The sequence below is a fragment of the Malaclemys terrapin genome, chromosome 8 (assembly GCF_027887155.1).
Source record: "Malaclemys terrapin pileata isolate rMalTer1 chromosome 8, rMalTer1.hap1, whole genome shotgun sequence".
NCBI lineage: Eukaryota > Metazoa > Chordata > Testudines > Emydidae > Malaclemys > Malaclemys terrapin.
In genome coordinates, this window is record NC_071512.1 from 50,472,735 (window position 1) to 50,492,527 (window position 19,793).

At 47.1% G+C, this 19,793-nt stretch overlaps 1 protein-coding gene across 4 annotated transcripts in view; it reads left to right on the forward strand.

Annotated features, from left to right (window-relative positions):
• Positions 1-19,793, forward strand: part of RABGAP1L (RAB GTPase activating protein 1 like) — a 553,255-nt gene that overhangs the window by 445,942 nt on the left and 87,520 nt on the right. For all 4 annotated transcript variants that reach the window (XM_054037867.1, XM_054037869.1, XM_054037868.1 and 1 more), the window contains one exon: positions 3,085-3,213. In XM_054037867.1, the coding sequence (XP_053893842.1) occupies positions 3,085-3,213 (129 nt within the window). The remainder of the gene's footprint in view (positions 1-3,084; positions 3,214-19,793) is intronic.

Below are 19,793 nucleotides of genomic sequence, written 5' to 3' on the forward strand. Positions count from 1 at the left end.
TGATCACTCAGATAGCCATTTACCAAATCATTTATGTTTTTTCAGTCAACACTAACCCTTTGAACTTGTACCCAAAAGCTGATAGGCAGCCAGTGCAGATCATTGGTACTGCATGCTCTCTGTATGAGGAACTGCTTAATAAGCAAGCCAACACATTCTACAAGTTCCATATAATAATCCCCAAAGTGTTGCCCTATGTGGAATACACTACAGTCACCCTGTCTTGAGTGATAAAAATAGCTCAGGTGAAGCCTGCATCCAAAAGAAATGGTTGCAGTTTAAACCAAATATTTTTTTGGCCACAGCAGCATTGATGAGCAGCCCCAAATCAGTTAAATGCATCAGCATTCCATCAATATTGCCTTATTCCTATTCGGATCGACCCTCAGCCAGAGCCAGATATGATCGTTTGCATAGCTGCTTGAACAATTTGTGTAATGGGGGTGCTGAGAGCCATTGAACCAAACTGTAAACCCTGTATGTGATGGAAATCACTTCAAGCCAGGGGGTGCAGCAGCACCCCTAGTTCCAGCACCTGTGATGGTTTGTAGAGCTGCGTGTCATCAACATGCTGAAGGTACCTTTTCTCATGTTCCTTCACTAATGATCCCACTGGCCTCACCTATCACGAACAGAGGAGTAGCCAGATAGATCCCTGTGGAACCCTACATGAGAGTTTTTGGGGCAGAACAACACTTGCTCTCTGGAATCACACACACAAAGGAACAGTGCTACTCAAGCAACTTAAGCCACTCCTTGAGGGTCATGAACCTATCAACCATATCTTGTGATCAGTGGTGGCAAAGATTACCAACACACCCAAAAAAATCAGCAGGGACAGTTGATCGTCTTCTGTCATTAGTCAACACATCCAATGTAGTTTTGTCCCCTATTCATGGGCCTTAAGCCTGACTGAGGAAATCTGAGGGCTCCAAAAACTGCCAGAGTTCCCCTACTACAACCTTCTCCATGATGTTTCCCAAAAAGGGAGATGAAAAACAGGTCAATAACTGGCAACATTGTCAGTGTTGAAGTGGCATACTTCAGGTACCATCTTCATGCGCTAAACTACTCAAGAGATTAGTGACCAGGAAAATTCACCCTGGCTCTTCCTACCACTTTAACAAATTTGAAGGAATTTTAAAGACTTTTTTCTTATGTATGCACTGTATTTTCTCACCATGAAAAATAGTTTATTATAGAAATGGGAGCAAAAATGTAAAAACCTGCACAATCTTGAGTACCATTTAAAAATTGTATTAAGCTTAACTAGATTGTTCCTTTCAGGCCGCTCCTTCCATCTTTTCTGGGCCTAGCTGCTACGCGCTTTCAAAAGAGCTGTTGTTTGTGGCCAGCTGGGCCACTTCCTATGCTTGATTGTTTCTGGTACATGCTTTTAAAGCCTGCAGCTTTTTATTGAAATATAATTTAAAGCATTTGGGGAAAATTATATTTGCTCTTTTTTAAAAAGTGTTTATATAGTTGATTTAATTATTTATATGTAAATGAGCCAATCTTGCAATAAGAATATCCAGGTTCACAAAGTGTGCAGTGCTGATTCATAACTGAAAGCATCAGGATCATTTTCTCCAGTTAGATTTTCACAGATTTTAAGATCAAAAGGGATCATTAGAACATCTAGTTTGATCTGCATAGTACAGGCCATAGAATTTGATCCAGTTATGCCTGTATTGAGCCCAATCACTTGTGTATGACTAAAGCGTATCTTCCAGAAAGGCATCCAATCTTCATTTGAAGACTTCAAGAGATTTTGAACTGGTGAGGCTACATTTGGGAAACCGAGTAGTTCACTTCGGGGATTTGTGCACACACACACCTATTGCATATGTGCAACCCTGATCTCTGTGCAAACATAGTGCATTGTACACATGGAAGTTGGGCATTCACACTTGAAAATTTTACATAAGAACATAAGAATGGCCATACTAGGTCAGACCAAAGGTCCATCCAGCCCAGTATCCTGTCTTCCAACTGTGGCCAGTGCCAGGTGCCCCAGATGGAGTGAACCTAACAGGTAATGATCAAGTGATCACTCTCCTGCCATCCATCTCCACCCTCTGACAAACAGAGGCTAGAGACACCATTCCTTACCCATGCTGGCTAATCGCCATTAATGGACTTAACCTCCATGAATTTATCCAGTTCTCTTTTAAACCTTGTTATAGTTTTGGCCTTCACAAACTCCTCAGGCAAGGAGTTCTACAGGTTGACAGTGTGCTGTGTGAAGAAGAACTTCCTTTTATTTGTTTTAAACCTGCTGCCCATTAACTTATTACTTAATTAATTAATTAGCTGTAGTCTTTTGTATTCTCTCAAATGCAGAAGTTAATCTTATTAAATTTTACATACATTTTTAGTAAGGTGTGAGTAACAGAAACAAATACTAATCTCCATGATACTGTTCATATTGCCCTGTCAGCAGCACTACTGGATTTCTGTTCAACCTTAATCTCTTCCCTTTTCCAAGTACAGTACTAACTCAGTACCACTGTGATAAGCATTACATTGAAAATATAGGGGTGGGGTGTAATGCTTTTTCTGGCACAATGCTACATATGAATTTAGTGTCACAGGCTCCTTCACATTAATGATTTTCTGATACTTGTTATAACTCAGAAGCACTTTTACATCTGCTGCTGCTGTCTGTAGCCATATGCAGTGTCTTTCTAGCAGGGAGTTACTGAAATCAGCAACAATCTAAGACGCACAAACCATCTCATAAACACCATAATTCACCTCCTAGCTTTTTCTGTCCCTGAGTTCCATCTTGACAGACTTTGCCAGATTCACTTTCTCAGCCTCCAGGTATAGAAAGATAAGTACATCAGCTTGTTAAACTCCTCTTATCATGCTACTTTGTCTGGGATTTTTCTGGATGTGCTCTTGGCTTTTTATTTCATCTTATAAGGTGTAGGTTAGAGAACCATTGTCCTAGAGAATGTTTTTTGAGCTAATGTGAACACTAGCTGTTCGGAATAAATTTAGTAGATGATAAATCCAATAATAGAGCAGGTATGGATGTTCTGTGTGTTTATAATAGTTCTTATCTGTATTTCATTGCAGACCTCAAAGGAGGACCTTTTACAGGCTGATTTTGAAGGGGCTTTAAAATTCTTCAGGGTTCAGCTGCCAAAGAGGTACAGAGCAGAAGAGAACGCTAGAAGACTAATGGAACAGGCCTGCAACATTAAGGTAAGAGTGGTCTTCACTATCTCTAATTCAGCAAAGTGTAAAGAGGGAAAGAGGCAGCAGAACATGGAAATAAAAGTGAAATTCTTAGTATTTATATTTAAACAAAATAATGCATCAGGTTTTTTTCCTCAAAATCTGCTTTGAATAAAGCAACTAAATAGAATAGAGAAATTGATTTATAGTTGGAAAAGTAAAAGTAGAGATGTCACTTAATTAGTTAATTTGTAAATAGTCAAAAGACTAAAAAGCTGGATGGTATGTCAGAGGCTCACACACCCATTTGTCAATTTGGCTACCAGGTATCTTGCCTTTGGGGCTATTCATCTGCCAGGTATTGTTTTATACTGTAAATATTTTGGAGTAGAAGACAATCTTTCTTGCAGTTTACGCTTACCGAGACAGTGGTCCTCTGTCCAAATGGTACCCTAGCCAAAGCCTTCTCTGCAAACAATGGGCTTCTTAGGAGCTCTGTACTTAGGGTTACCATATTTTGAGCCTCCAAAAGGAGGACACTCCACATTTGATTCGCGGGAAGCCTGAAGCAGGTAAGGGGGGTGGGTGGGGGGAGGAGGCGCGGCCCAGGCTGGCCCCCCCGGCGTTTCCAGCCTGCGTCGGCTCGGGCCCTGGGGTGCCGACCCCCGGCCGAGCACCCCCTGGCCCCGCCGGCCCCCGGCCAAACACCCCTGGCCCGCTCAGCACCCCCCAGCCCCGCCGGCCCGCTCAGCACCGCCCGGCCCCCAGACCCCCGTCCGAGCACCCCCCCGGCTCCCCCGGCGCTCAGCCCCGCTGGCCCCCGGCGCCCCCAGTCCCCGGCACCGCTGGCGCTCGGCCCCGCCAGCCCCGGCCCCGCCGGCGCTCGGCCCCGGCGCTCGGTGCCCCTGGTCCCCGGCACCCCCGGTGCTCGGCCCCGCTGGCGCTCAGCCCCGCCGGCGCTCAGCCCCGCCAGCCCCTGGCACCGCCGGCGCTCGGCCCCGCCGGCCCCCGGCACCCCCAGTCCCCGGCCCCGCCGGCCCCCGGCGCTCTGTGTCCCCAGCCCCGCCGGCGCTCGGCCCCGCTGGCTCCCGGTCCCCGGCCCCGCCGGCGCTCGGCCCCGCTGGCTCCCGGTCCCCGGCCCCGCCGGCGCTCAGCCCCGCCGGCGTTCGGCCCCCGGCACCACCGGCGCTTGGCCCTGCTGGCCCCTGGCGCTCGGAGCCCCTGGCGCTCGGCCCCGCCGGCGCTCGGTGCCCCCGGTCCCCGGCACCCCCGGCGCTCAGCCCCGCTGGCTCCCGGTCCCCGGCCCCGCCAGCGCTCGGCCCCGCTGGCTCCCGGTCCCCGGCCCCGCCAGCGCTCGGCCCCGCTGGCTCCCGGTCCCCGGCCCCGCCGGCGCTCGGCCCCGCTGGCTCCCGGTCCCCGGCCCCACCGGCGCTCGGCCCCGCCGGCGTTCGGCCACCGGCGCTTGGCCCTGCTGGCCCCCGGTGCTTGGTGCCCCTGGCGCTCGGCCCCGCCGGCGCTCGGTGCCCCCGGTCCCCGGCACCCCCGGCGCTCAGCCCCGCTGGCTCCCGGTCCCCGGCCCCGCCGGCGCTCGGCCCCGCCGGCCTCCGGTCCCCGGCGCTCGGTGCCCCCAGCGCTTGGCCCCGGCACCGCCGGCGCTCGGCCCCGCCAGCCCCGGCCCCCCTGATCCCCGGCCCCGCCGGCCCCTGGCGCTCGGTGCCCCCGGCCCCGCCGGCGCTCGGTGCCCCCGGTCCCCGACCCCGCCGGCCCCCAGCGCCCCCGGGCCCCGGCCCGGCCCCCGACCCCCCTGGTCCCCGGCCCAGCACCGCCGCCCGCATGTCCCGATTTTCCCGGACATGACCGGCTTTTTGGGATTTCCCCCCGGACGGGGATTTGGAGCCCAAAAAGCCGGACATGTCCGGGAAAATCCGGACGTATGGTAACCCTATCTGTACTAGGGTCGTGTTCTTGTAGTGATGGATGGCTAACCTGGGGAAACTCTCACAGTTCTTCCATAAGTCTATGCTAGGGGGAATAATGACTTTAAGTAGGTCAAATGACAAGAGGATGTAGAGGTGGGATGTTGGGGGGGTGGTCTCTTCTTCAATCTGGCATTTTTCTTTTGGAATGATTATAGAAGTAGAGCTTAACCATTTGGTAGCAAATTTTGGTCCTAAATACAAAGGGGTATTTTTAACTCAAGTCTTGAGGCTTTTCTATTAATTGGAATTGTGTAAGTAATGCTCAGCAAAATGGACTGAGAGTCTATCACCAGAAAGTATGATCTTCCCACTGGGAAAAAAAATTAGAAAATTAAGCTTTTATTTAATCACAGTGCACTACTGAGAACTAATTTCTTTCTGTTTTTCTAGTTTAATACTTTATTAGGCTAGTACTTTGTATGTATTAATATTAAACCACTTATCTCATGAAAGTGAGAGACTCTCAGCACTAGGGGTTCAGTCCAGACTATAGAAGGCAAATACTATGCAAATTTTTCCAAACAATGCTGCCAGTGCACCTCAGCCTTCATCTGGAACACCACTAACTCCAATTTACTTCTGCATTTGAACGAAGATTGACAGTTATTCTTCAAAATGATTGCACATGTCCATTCCACTGTAGGTGAGTGTGCACTTAGTGAATGTTTGTCAGAGATTTTTTCACTCAACAGAACCTGTCGGGGTGGCTCAGGTGATCTCTGCTGCTGTGCGCCATTGTGTGCAGGTATAAAAGGTGGAGCCACCCCCAACCCTTCTCAGTTCCTTCTAACTGCCCCTGACAATTGTTGGAATGGATTCAGTCTTGCTACTGCAAGTTCTTCCCTCATTCCAGTGTAAATTATACCCATTTTCTTAGAAATAGTAGTTAGTTAGTTAGGGTTAGTTGTAAATTTATGTAGTTTAGGATTGTATATCAACAGGCACTCCTAGGTTGGTATGATTTCACCTTGTGGAATAACACGTTGAAGTTTAAGGACAGGTTACGAGACAGCTGGAGGCAGGACTTAAATGTGATGGTGGACAAGGGCAAGCTGGTGGCCAGAACAACTCTTCAGGCTGGCTTAGATGCAGTTGACTCAGCAGCTGAAGTCATGGTGTCTGCCATATCTTATGAGCAGGTGTTGTGGCCGCAGTCTTCTGGTCTCCCTCCAGAGGTTCAGGAGACCATCCAGGACCTCCCATTTGTAGGTCCTTCCCTTTTATCAGATAGGCTCCATACCCTAAAGGATTCGAGACACTGAAGTTGCTTGGAAGTTACATGATGGTGATGAAAAGGAAGCAGTTCTGCTCACAGCAGATCCACAGATTTCCAAGCTTTATATATCAGTCCCAAAAATTACAGGAGGTGACCACTGCCACCCTCCTCATCTGCAGACTTGGCTTCCCCCCATCTAGTGGCTTAGTCCAAATAAGTGTTGGTCACGGACAGACTACCTGTTCCCAGAGTGCCATCTGCTCCTACCCCACCCCCATTTGCCCACTGTTTACCCAACTTCCTAAGTGCTTGGTCCCACATCATATCAGTTCAGTGGGTCTTAAGCATGGTGGATTTGGGATTCACCAACCAATTTGTTTATTTTCCCTCTTCTCAATCCCCTTCTCACTCTCTCTTCAGAGACCACTTTCAAGAGACCATTCTTCAATAGGAGGTCCAATCTCTTCTTCAAATGGGGGCAATAGAGGAAGTTACTCTCTTCCTCATGGGGAGGGGATTGTAATCCTGCTATTTTCTTAGCCTGATAGCAAAAGGTGGTCTCAGGCCTCTCTTAGATCTAAGAGAGTTAAAGAAGTTCCTGAAGAAAATAAACTTTTGCCTGGTTACTCTAGCTTCCGTTATTCATTCCTTGGAGCAAGGGGACTGGTATGCTGACCTCAGCTTGAAAGATGCTTACTTCCATGTGGTAATCCACCAGAACCACCAGAAGTTTCTCAAGTTCATAGTAAAGGGGATCCACTACCAATTTACAGTGCTTCCATTCAGACTGTCGGAAGCTCCTTGCGTTTTCACAGAATGCATGGCAATGGTAGCAGCATTCCTTTGAAGGGTCGGAGTATGTGTGTTCCCTTACCTGGTGACTGGCTGGTGAGAGGCCAGTGCAGGTCTCAGGTACTGGCCAGTGCAGCCATTATCTGGTCTACCTTTGATGTGGTGGGGCTCCTAGTCAGTGAGGACAAATCAATTCTGACACCAGTACAGCAAATAAAATTTATCAGAGCAGTCCTGGACTCTACAAAAGACAAAGCTTTTCTGCCACAATCAAGATTTGAAATGCTACGCAGTTTAGTTCTGCAACTAAAAGCACATCCTGTCACCTGGGAGTGCAGCTGCCTTGGGCATATAGCAGTGTGTACTTATGCACAGAGTGAAGCACACCAAACTGTATTTCAAAAAGCTACAAGGGTGGCTAGCTTCAGTGTATTCCCTGAGCCATCATCATCTAGAGATGGTGGTTCAAGAACCACTGCTAATTTTGTCATCTCTGGACTGGTGGACAGACCCTCTGAAAGTTTGTGGGGAGTCCCCACTGCTCCTCTGCAACCAGCGCACTCTTTAGATGCATCATCACTGGATTAGGGAGTATATATGGGGTCGCTGCAGACTCAAGGTCTTTGGTCTTCCCAAGTTCTAAAGGCTCATATAAATGTCAGAGACTTGCAAGCTGTCCATCTTGTGTATTGGGCCTTCTTTCCACGTATTAAGGGAAAAAATCTGCTAGTGTTAACAGACAACATAGCCATCATGTTTTATGTAAACAGACAAGGATGAGCACATTCCATTTGGTTTTGTGTGGAGTTCTGCATAGCCAACTCTGTTCATGTCAGAGCTGCTTCTCTTCCAGGGGTGCAGAGTATGCTGGCAGATCAATTGAGCAAGTCCTTCTCAAGTGGTCACATCATCCAGACATGGCCAGGTCCATCTTCTGACTGTAGGGCACTCCCCAAATGGACCTGGTTGCAGCAAGGACCAAAAGAAAGTGCCATCAGTTCTGTTCCCAAGGAGGTCACAGCCCTGTTTGTTGATGGATGCATTCCTCTTGTCCTGGAAGAACACCTTACTGTATGCCTTCCCTCCGATCCTATTACTGTCCAGAGTCTTGTCCAAGATCGAATGAGATCAGTGTGGCATTGGCAGCACTGGTTCTCGACCCTGATAACCTTGTCAGTCAGACCTACGTTGTCTCACCCGCTGAATCCAGGCATAATTTCCCAGGACCATGGCCGCCCCAACCCGCGGGCCCTCCACATGACAGAATGGATGCTTCGTGGCTAACACTGTTAGAAAAGACTTGCTCAAAGAACATAGAAGAAGTACTTCTAAATAGTAGAAAATCTTCAACTAAGAGTACTTACCTGGCTAAATGGAAGCGTTTTTCCATCTAGACCCACCAGAAAGTTGTTCCTCTGAAGCGAGTCCCCATCCATCACATGTTGGGCTATCTTCTGTACTTGAAACATCAAGATCTAGCAGTTAGCTCTGTTAAAGTTCATCTGGCAACTATCTCTGCTTTCCACTCATCCATGAATAACAAATCTCTTTTTTCCAATCCCATCCCACATGTACAAGAATGTATCCCCCCATGGGATCTGAACCTCCTATTAGCAAAGTTAATGGGACCATCCTTTGAACCATTCAAGACTTGTTCTCTATTCCACCTCTCTGTTAAAGTGTTGTTTTTTATTGCAACTACCTCAGTTAGAAAAGTGGGTGAGTTGAGAGGTCTGGTATCAGAGCCTCCTGTAAGGTCTTTTTTAAGAACAAGGTTTACCTTTGCCCTCACCCAAAGTACCTGACAAAAGCTGTTGCCAAATTTCACATTAATCAGGCAATCTGTTTGCCAACTTTCTTCCGGTAGCCTCATGCTCATAGAGATGAAGAAAAGCTCCACTCTTTAGATGTCAGAAGAGCTTCAGCTTTTTACCTAGACCAGACTAAATCATTTAGGTCATCGTCACAATTGTTCGTCACAACAGTGGACAGAATGAAAGGTCACTCGGTATCCTCTCAGAAGATTTCCTCTTGGATTTCTTTGTATATGTGTTTATGTTGCCAATTGGCTAATGTCATTCCACTGGCTAGCATGCTAGCCCATTCAACAAGGGCATAAGCACAACTGCGGCTTTCCTGGCACAATTCCTACTCTGGACATGGTCATCAGTCCTCTCACTTGCTTCTCATTACACTAGAGCCCTTCAATCCAGGAACGATGCCAGATTTGGGCATGTTGTTCTACAATCACTGTTCAAATAGACTCCAGGCCCACCTCCAGATCGATCTGCTTGTGAATCACCTACAGTGGAATGGACCTGTGCAATCACTCAGAGAAGAAGAAACAGTTACCTGACTTTCCATAACTGTTGTTCTTTGAGATGTGTTGCATATGTTCATTCCATGACCCACCCCTCTCTATTGGAGTCTATGCAGTAGAAAGGAACTGAGGGGGGTCAAGGGCAGCTCCGCGCTTTATACCTTCATGCAGTGGCACATGGCAGCAGAAGTCGCTTGAACCACCCCAATGGGTACTGCTGGAGGAGAAAATCTTCGACAGCCATGCGCTGGGCATGGACATGTGCAGTGCATCTTGAAGAACAGTTACAGAAAGGTAGGTAACCATTTCTGTGTCACATTAGTTGACAATTTTTAATTGCACAAAGACAAGGTTTGTAAAGTGAACATAAGGTTGAGACTAAAATCCCTTTTACTTGTCACCTACGCTGGGACTTGAATCCTTCCCTTCAGAAATGAAAGTATGGGAGGGAAAGGCTTAAAAGGTTAAGCTTCAGGTTTGACATACCTATATTCAGTCAGACCATGGTTCAAATCCTGGTTTGAATAATTTGAAGCCTGGTTTCTGTTGAGCTAAATAAATTGATTTCTATGCTGTTTACTTTGTATGCATTTTTCAGAGACCTTAAATATAGAAGTGCCTTAGCTCTGGGTTGGCATCATAGCGATTCGTATTGCACTTCTTGTAAGAGAGATTGTTTGCCCATTTTCTTAGGCCCAAATTTCCCTCACCTTGCTTTTGTGCAATTCATTGCATGCCAGCTGATTGAATTTCAGTGATTTTGTGTATATACCTAGTTTGTGAATTATTTTGGAATCATTCAGTGTAGAAGGTATAAGTATATTAATGATGATGTTATTAACTTACTGTGTCAGATATAGTTTTGTTATTACTACTACCCAATCTGATGGCTACTGTGATTTTGGCTACATATGCTTAATAAGAGTCTTTTTTTTTTAAACTTAGAATGGCTTTCACTCTATTTGCTAAATTAAATCTGTGCAGAGTATGGAATTCTCAGCATACTCATGCTGTGTCAATTTTTCTTCCAGTCAGTTCATTATTCTTTTAAAGGATTTTGCATTAAAATCTTTTGTCATTCATTGTTTTTGTCCTCCTGCAGCTTTTCTAGCTGAGTACCTGTTTGCTGGTATGCAGTCAAAGCTATTAGACTATTTTGAAGTTAAAAGTTGTTACAAAGTTTTGCATCACACATAAATGCAATCCCCAAACTAGTAGAAATTACCAAAAAAGTACAGTGCGGTATGTCTTCAAATTAATTATTCTTAGAATAGTTAATCCTAGTTTAAAAAAAAATAAATTTCAATAGAGTACAATTTTATTTTGTATATAAGAACATCTTTTATATCTGTTGGGATAGCAAACTGTATCTTTAAATGATTCACAACATTAATTAATACAAGATAATATTATGGTATACATTACAAGAAACAATGGTGTGTGGTGAATAAATGAAAGCAGTCTGCCAAAAGACCAATAACGGAAGGAAAGAGGAATTAGGAGGGATAAGCCAGGGAGAACAGATATGACCTGTGAAAAGGGGAGGGAGATCAAATGAAGCAGACGTGTGGAGGAATGCTCTTTCAGATAGCAAGAGTTGCAGAAAGGAATGTTCTTTCATGAAAGGTAGCCATATTGTGCAGAGAAATGGAGCCCAATGCTAGTTTATCAAGGGAGGAGGAAACCAAGTCCGTGAGGTCAACTCTAGCAAGAGCATGGGGTCCTCTTAAAACAGGGAAGGGAATTTTGAACTAAATTCCAAAATGAATTGGAAGACAGTTGAGTTGTTTGAGGGTGTGATGTGGACACAGTTGTTTATTATATGGATAAGGCAGAAAGTAGAATTCTGCAATTTCTGAAATGTGAAGGGTGAGATAAAGGCACAACTTAGTTCAGCAGAGGTGGAATCAAGGCACTGTCCTACTTGGGCTATGTTGCAGAGGTATGCACATCCAGATAGGTAGTGTTGGAGAGAGGGGAAGGACAACTCAAGGTTAAGAATGATGCTGAGTTCATCGGCAGTGGAGAGAAATGGAATTAAATTAAAAGAAAAATGTCAATTTAGATTTAGTGTCACAGGCTGGCAGTGTGTGTGTGAAATACCCCACACCACCCTGTTAAAAGGTATTATTCCTGCGAAGGAATGTTAAGTGGGTTCTGCTGACTCTCTGAAGCAAGTGGTTCATTAGCTTACTCAAACATGAGAGGTGGGCGGGGATCTAGCAGTCCTGTTAAAGGAAGCCTAGGAGTAGCCAAGCCTGGTGAAAAGATTTCAGTTGAACTTCACTTATCATTAATTTCTTCTTTGAGAGATTGCACATGTGCATTCCACTCTTGGGGTTGGTGTGCCCAGCGTATGGCCGTCAGAAACTTTTTCTCTTAGCGGTACCCATTGGGCAGCTCAAGCTCCCCCCTGCTGCTGTGCACCACTATTTGCAGTTATAAAAGGAAGAGCCGCCTCTAACCCCCCTCAGTTCCTTTTTAGCACCCATAGCAGTCACTGGAACTCTGTTCAATACCAGAGCAGCACTCGCTCTCTCCGTCTGTCTCTCTCTGTAAATATAGTGTGTATGTATGTATGCATATGTGTGTGTGTGTATGTGTATATAGTATATAGGATAGTTAGTAAGTTTTAGATGTGTTTAAACAAACAAAATGTTTGATTTGTTGTTTTCCCCATTAGGGTGGTTTCTTATTCACAAAACAAAGTTTCGTCACCAGGCTTCAAGCCATGCGCTTCTTGCTTGAGGCTGATGCTAGTGAGCAACCGCACACATAAAGAGCTGGTGTCATATTTGCAGAGTTCAGGCCTACAACAAAGGAGGACAGAGAGGCTAGGCTGAAATTCCTGCTGATGGAGGTGGCGCTCAGTTCACTGTTGGAGCCGTCCTGATCTGACTCGATGCCAAATGCTGCAGCTTCAGTGAGAAACTTGCCTCCAGCTTTAGCAGAATTTCAGCACCATTCTCTCTCGCCTGTACCAAGGAAGAAATACAAAACTTCCAGTGAGACCCCAGCTAGGGGAAGGTCTCCACCCTCTAAGTCTGTTATGGGTTGAGTACAATGCGCCTGAAACCTAAGCATTCTTTCTCCAAATCAGTGCCTAAGTTGGCTCAGTCGGCTCTGGCGCCACAAGGAGCACTGTCGAACCTGATGCCAGAAACAGCACCATCAACTTCTTCAGCACTGGAACAAGAGATCCTCTTGGTGCTGACTACCTCAGAGGTATTTGTGGCAGCAGGAAATCTGCTCTGCTTGTTGGTGCTCATATTTCCTTCCTTAAGGAGTCCGATCCCTTGGCACTGATGTCACATCCGCCATTGATTCAACTTCCGGTTTCACAGTTGCCTGCTTCCGGGACACACGGGCCCTTGGTACAATCCAAGAGGAAGCCTGCAAGGAATGCGGTGCACCTTCATCTAGGAGGGCAGAGTCTGCTCACTGAGTAGTTCAGTCCCCAGAGTCTGGTACCGAGCAGGTATTGAGCATCAAGAAGAGGTTCCAGGACCTGAGCAAAAGTTGGTAGAAGAGATTCTACCACCTCCAGTCTTTCCCTCCTCTTTGCCCACTCCAGATGAGGCTGTTTCTTCTGGGACAACCCCCCCCCCCCAACCTGATGATTTTAATGTTTATCAGAAGTTATTAAGGAGAGTGGCTGCAGACTGAGGTGTACAGGTTGAAGAGGTTAGAGAGTCCTCACTTTGCCTGCCTGACATTTGATCATCTGTGGATCTCTTTCCAAGGTAGTTCTGCCAATTTATGAGGCAATACCAGAGCCTATGGCAGATTCTATCCTCTTTGCCTCCCACCACTACCAGGGCAGAAGGAAAGCACTATGTATCCTCCCAAGGTTTTGAGTACCTTTATACTCACCCACTTCTGGGCTCATTAGTTGTCACAGCAGCTAATCAGAGTGATGGGGCACCAGGCTGCCACTTCCCCAAATCGAAACATGCTATGAGGTTGGACTTATTCATCAGAAAGATTTATTCAATGAGAATTTGCAGCTGCATATTGTTAACCAACAGGCTCTGTTGAGGTGGTGTGATTTTAATTTGTGGGACTCCATGAAAAAGTTCAGGGAGCTTCTCCCAGAGAAGACTAGGCAGGAGTTCTCTTCTTTGGTCAATGAGGGCAGATCAGTTTGTGAGAACTATGTTGTAGGTGTGGCTGGACGCAGCAGATTCAGCAGCTAGAACCCTGGCTTCTGCAGCTGCCATACATAGATCATCCTGGTGGCAGTCTTCTGGCCTTCCCTATGCAGTCCAGAATATTTTCCAGGACTCGCCATTTAAGAGTCCTTCTGTAATTCCCGGACCAGGTTTAAAACAAATACAAAGAAGTTCTTCTTCACACAGTGCACAATCAACTTGTGGAACTCCTTGCCTGAGGAGGTTGTGAAGGCTAGGACTATAACAGGGTTTAAAAGAGAACTGGATAAATTCATGGAGGTTAAGTCCATTAATGGCTATTAGCCAGGATGGGTAAGGAATGGTGTCCCTAGCCTCTGTTTGTCAGAGGATGGAGATGGATGGCAGGAGAGAGATCACTTGATCATTGCTTGTTAGGTCCACTCCCTCTGGGGCACCTGGTATTGGCCACTGTTGGTAGACAGGATATTGGGCTAGATGGACCTTTGGTCTGACCCGGTATGGCCATTCTTATGTTCTTATGTTATGACCACACAGACAGCAAGCTCCATGGACTTAAGGACACTAAAGCCACCTTGAAGTCCTTAGGTCAATAACATCTGCCCTGTCAGGAAGCACTTTCAGCCCCAGCATATGCACCAATATTCCGCTCATCTGCCTCGACAAGGACCTGTCAAAAAAGAGGTCCCAGGGGTGATAGGTGTAGGCCTCCCCATCCTGCTGTTTTGTACCAGCTCCAGGCCCTTCAAGACACCCAGGAAGTGCAAAGTGGTCATTTTGATGGGCCAGTCAAGGTCAACATGAGAATCTCCATCTCTCTAGACCCAAACACTCTCATCTTCACAAGCCATCTGTCCCACTTCCACAGTGCTTGGTCCCCAGTTACTTCAGACCAGTGGATCTAGAGCACCGTGGAAGTGGGATATATTCTCCAGTTTGCTTCTACTCCTCCCTCCCCATCCCTCTTCAGGGTCCACTTTAATGAGAAACTCCTTATCCAGGAAGAACAATCGGTCCTTCGCTTACTAGCCATAGAGGAAGTTTCAGAGGAAAGGGATTTTATTCCTGATATTTCCTAATCCCAAAAGTGAAGGCGGGGGAGGGTGGATCTGAGACCAATTATAGACCTGCATCAACCTAACAGATTCTTAAAAAGATAAAGGCTCACATGGTCACCCTAGCTTCTATTATCCCTTCCCTGGATCCTGGGGACTCGTATGCCGCTCTCAACTTAAAAGATGTCTACTCCCATGTGGCAATCAATCCAGCTCAAAAGAAGTACCCAAGTTTCTGGTAAGTCAAAAGCATTACAAGTTCACTGTATTGCCTTTCAGCCTGTGAGCAGCTCCCGGGTCTTTACAAAAGACTTTACATGGTAATAGTAGCTACATTCCTCCGAAGATTGAGAGTTCAGGTTTACCCCTGACAGCTGGCTGGTCAGGGGCCAGTCCAGACTGCAAGTACATAACAGTGTTGCTCTGATTCAGTCAATGTTCAATGTTTAGGGACTGTTAATCAACACAGAAAAATCTTTCCTCTCCCTGGTCCAGAGGATATACAGTTCATAGGGGCAGTACTGGACTCATCTCAAGTGAGTGCCTTTCTTCCAGACTCCAGGTTTCAGGCCATCTGATCAATTCTTACATGTTTGACGGTTCACCCAGTCACAACAGCACAAAACTGTTGGAGGCTTCTAAGTCACATGACCTATTGCACCTACATGTACTCTTGCACCTGGTTCAATATGCCAGACTTTGCCTCAGAACTCTGCAGGGCTGGCTGTTATCAGCCTACTCGCCAAGCTGCCCTCAGTTAGACTTAGTGATAAGAGTGTCCTCCCAGGGCCTCACATAGATTGGTGGACAAACCCAGCCAATGTATGTGTAGCATTCTGTTTGCCCGCCCACAACCGACTCACACACTAGTGACAGATGCTTCTGCTGTGGGATGGGGAGCCAACCTGGGTTCTCTGCCGTGCCGACACAAGGTCAGTGGTCCTGAGAGGACTTAGCTTTTCACATCAGAGTCAGAGAACTGAAAGCTTTGAGACTGGCGTTCCAAGTATTTCTATTGCAGATCAGGGGAAGCAGCCTGCTAGTCCTCACAGATAACGCGGCGGCAATGTTTTACCTCAACAAACATGGGAGAGCCTGCACTTCTCCACTCTGTCAGGAACACGCTCTACTGTGGGAGCTCTGTATTGCCTATTCGATAAATCTAGAAGCATCTTATCTGCCAGGCACACAGAACAGCCTAGAAGACCACCTGAGCAGATTGTTTGAGTCACCACGAATGATCTCTTTGCCCAGATGTGGCCAGATACATCTTCCATTTCCTTTTGAGAGAGACACTTAATGAACACTGTTCATAGAATTGTTACTCTACAGAGGACTTCAGAGCTACTTCTTCCTTAGGGCTGGTCTACACTATGCGGGGGTGGGATCGATCTAAGATACGCAACTTCAGCTACGTGAACAGCGTAGCTTAATTCGAAGCATCTTGGATCGAATTACCTGGGGTCCACACGGTGTGGGATCGACGGCCGCGGCTCCCCCGTCGACTGCGCTACTGCCGCTCGCTCTGGTGGAGTTCCGGAGTCGACGGTGAAGGCATTCGGGGATCGATATATCACGTCTTAACGAGACGCGATATATTGATCCCGGATAAATCGATTGCTACCCGCTGATACGGTGGGTAGTGAAAACGTACCCTTAATTTCTGCCAATCAAGGGCGAAAAGGGGATAGTTTAGAGACACTGCATGCTTTGCAGCTCCCGTTTATATCAGTTTTAGCCTTTCTCGTCAGAAATCATTGATAATTGTGCTAGGGTTGTTGGCCAAAGAAGTTAACTGTCAGCTAGGATAAGTTTCTCTCAGCTTTTGAGGAGAGAGGTAAGTAATCCATCCACTGAGATATTGTGTGATAGACCCAGATGGTTTTGATTTCATATGCCACAATGTATAAATGAGACTGGAAACCCCTGATTTGGGAGATTTATCCATGATATTTAAAAGCAATTATTTCCTTTCTTTGTAGCTGGTTGCTTCAGATGAGTAAGAGCAAGCATAGTTGTTTTTCAGACCACATTGATATTTTAAGAACCTGTCATCTTGCCTGGAGCGATGACAGTGAGAAACGTGCTAGTGAGTGACATGACATTGTGGGCAACAGTGATGACATTTCTGAAATGAGAAATACTACATTAGCTGCCCCATTGTTACCAACATAGCCCCCTTATTTGCTGCTGTGTATGTCGTTAACACCCAGAGTCTGCCTCAGATTGTGCTACAGTTGTTGCCAGCCTCAGTGCCAAAATGGAAGCAGTTAATTCAGCAAATATTTTGCAGGACAAATGCTTTGTTAGAACTCATGACAAATCTATTACTCTCACTGAAGTATAGGAGATGGTCACTATCAAATTTATTTAATTTTTAGCAGTAGCAAAGAGCAGTTACAGGATCTTTTGTTGAGATTCCCCAAATATTTCAGTGTTTTGTGCTTTTATTGGGCAAGCACTAGGGGCTGTGGGAGAGCCATGCATTTAACGATTGAAATATGGACCAGCAGTAAAAGAATCTGATATGTATCTTAATGCTCTTTAGCTCCTCTGTCATCATCCATTATAAGCACTGAAAGTCTTACAGTAGAACCTCAGAGTTACGAACAGACAGATCAACCACACACCTCATTTGGAACTGGAAGTACACAATCAGGTAGCAGCAGAGACCCAAAAACCCCCCCTGTTACTGCAAGTTTCCTTTAGTCCCAAAACATCAATTTTCTGAGTGATTGGAAATATACATAAAGGATTCTCTGCTCCCTTGCTTCTTGCACCTGTGAAAAATGGGTATAAAATGCTGCCATTCAGCATTTTACTGCCACTTTGCCTAGGCCTAAGTTATTGTAAAGGAACCAGGTGGGAGAATCTGGCCCGGAATGTCCACTAAAAGAAATGAGTTCATTTTCCCCAGAATGAAATCCCTTTCAGGATCCACAGAGTGTAAGCAGCAAACTGGCTTGTTTTTGATGTTGTTTTTTAATAAGATCATGCATCTGCTCTGAGAGAGAGACTGTGTGTTTTACTAATACTGAACTGGAAAGTGGCTATGTCAATAAATCAAACAAATATGGTTCTCTTTATGAATCTTAGAGTGTAAGTGCCATGGAGTGTTTTCTGTAAATTGCTAAACTAGTGATTAACAGGACTGTTTCTAAATACACCCAATGCCCTCTGTAGTTGTACCCAAAAGGATAATTGGGAAATATACCTAACTTGGAAACTAACATGAGCAAGGCTGTTTTATTCCCTGATCTTAAAAATGTGTTGTATAAAACAATACTCAAGATTACTTGGAATCAGATTGCATGACTAGTACCTTACATTTACACAGCCAGTTCTAGCAAAAAGTTGTTGTTCTTTGATTGTCTTACATTTTGAAGTGTTCCAAATGGCCCAGACCCAAACATATGTGAAAAGTGAGGTTGCTGTTAATGACTCAAGCCCTTTTTAAAGTTTTATTTCCTATGTTCTTGTTTTTAATCAGTGCTGCTCTTAGTGCTTTCTCATCGTAGTAGCACAAATGTGAGAAATGCATAACTGCTGAAAATAACTTAACATTTCAGTGAATTAATCATTTGGCCCCCTTATCCTCCATCTTCAATATCATGGCTAGAAAGTAGCATAACAGGCTGCTAAGGTCCCTTCATTAGTTTTTGAGAGATGACTCTCAAACTGTCCCGAGGAAACCAAAAGTGAATGTAACTATCTCCAGGGCAGCTAAGAGAAATACCATCTCCCTGGAATCTGGGCACAGCAGCTGAGGTCACCTTCAGCAGAACAACAGAAGCTCCTCTGAAGTAGGGTTACCATACGTCCTCTTTTTCCCGGACATGTCTGGCTTTTCGGCAGTCAAACCCCCGTCCGGGGGGAATTGCCAAAAAGCCGAACATGTCCGGGAAAATGGCGGCTCTGCTCCTCCCCGACTCTTCGGCTCTGTTTAAGAGCCGGGCTGCCCGAGCGCTACTGGCTTCGGGCAGCCCCTGTGCCTCCAGACCCTGCTCCTCCAGCCGGGCACTTCCCCGCCCGGGCTCCAGCGGCGCAGGGTCCGGAGGCACGGGGGCTGCCCGAAGCCGGTAGAGCTCGGGCAGCCCGGCTCTTAAACAGAGCCGAAGAGTCGGGGAGGAGCAGAGTCACCGCGGCTGGAGGCTCTGCTCCTCTTCGGCTCTGTTTAAGAGCCGGGCTGCCCGAGAACTACTGGCTTGGGGCAGCCCCCGTGCCTCCAGACCCTGCGGCGCCGGAGCCCGGGAGGAGAAGTGCCCGGCTGGGGGCGCAGGGTCCGGAGGCATAGGGGCTGCCCAAAGCCCGAGTGCTACCGGCTTCACGGTTTGCCGGGCAGCCTCCAGACCCTGCGCCCCCGGCTGGGCGCTTCCCCTCCCGGGCTCCAGCTGCGCTGGGGAAGCGCCGGCTGGGGGCGCAGGGTCTGGGGGCTGCCCGGCAAACCCTGAAGCCGGTAGCGCTGGGGCAGCCCTTTCCCCCTGGCTGGGAGGGAGGAGGGGGCGGAGTTAGGGCGGGGAAGGGGCGGAGTTGGGGCGGGCTAGGGGTGGGGAACTGGGCGGGGCCAGGGCCCGTGGAGGGTCCTCTTTTTTTATTTATGAGATATGGTAACCCTACTCTGAAGAGGATTTTGGAGGCTCTGCGGTCTTTTTCTGTAGGGAGAAAAGCCATGTTGCCTAAGTTTCAGCAACAGCCATCAGATGGCTACAGAAACTGACCAAAGCTTTGGCTGCCAGAGACCCATCAGTCAAACTTGGCCATGACTTTGTGCTACCTTGTTTTGGCCTCATCTTTCTTCCACATTGTCACATAGATAGGGTTACCATTTGTCCGGATTTTCCCGGACATGTCCGGATTTTTGGGTTAAAAATAGCGTCCCGGGGGAATTTGTAAATAGCTACAAACGTCCGGGATTCCCCCCCCCATGCAGAGCACGGCAGGGCTGCAGGAAATTCAGCCGCTCGCATGGGGCTCTGGCAGCCAGAGCCCTTCCTCCGCAGCTTCAGATCAGCTGCCGGAGTCCAGCCCGGCCAATGTAAAACTACTCCCCTCCCCTCTCTCCCTGCATTCTCAGATCGCCAGCCAGCCAGGCCG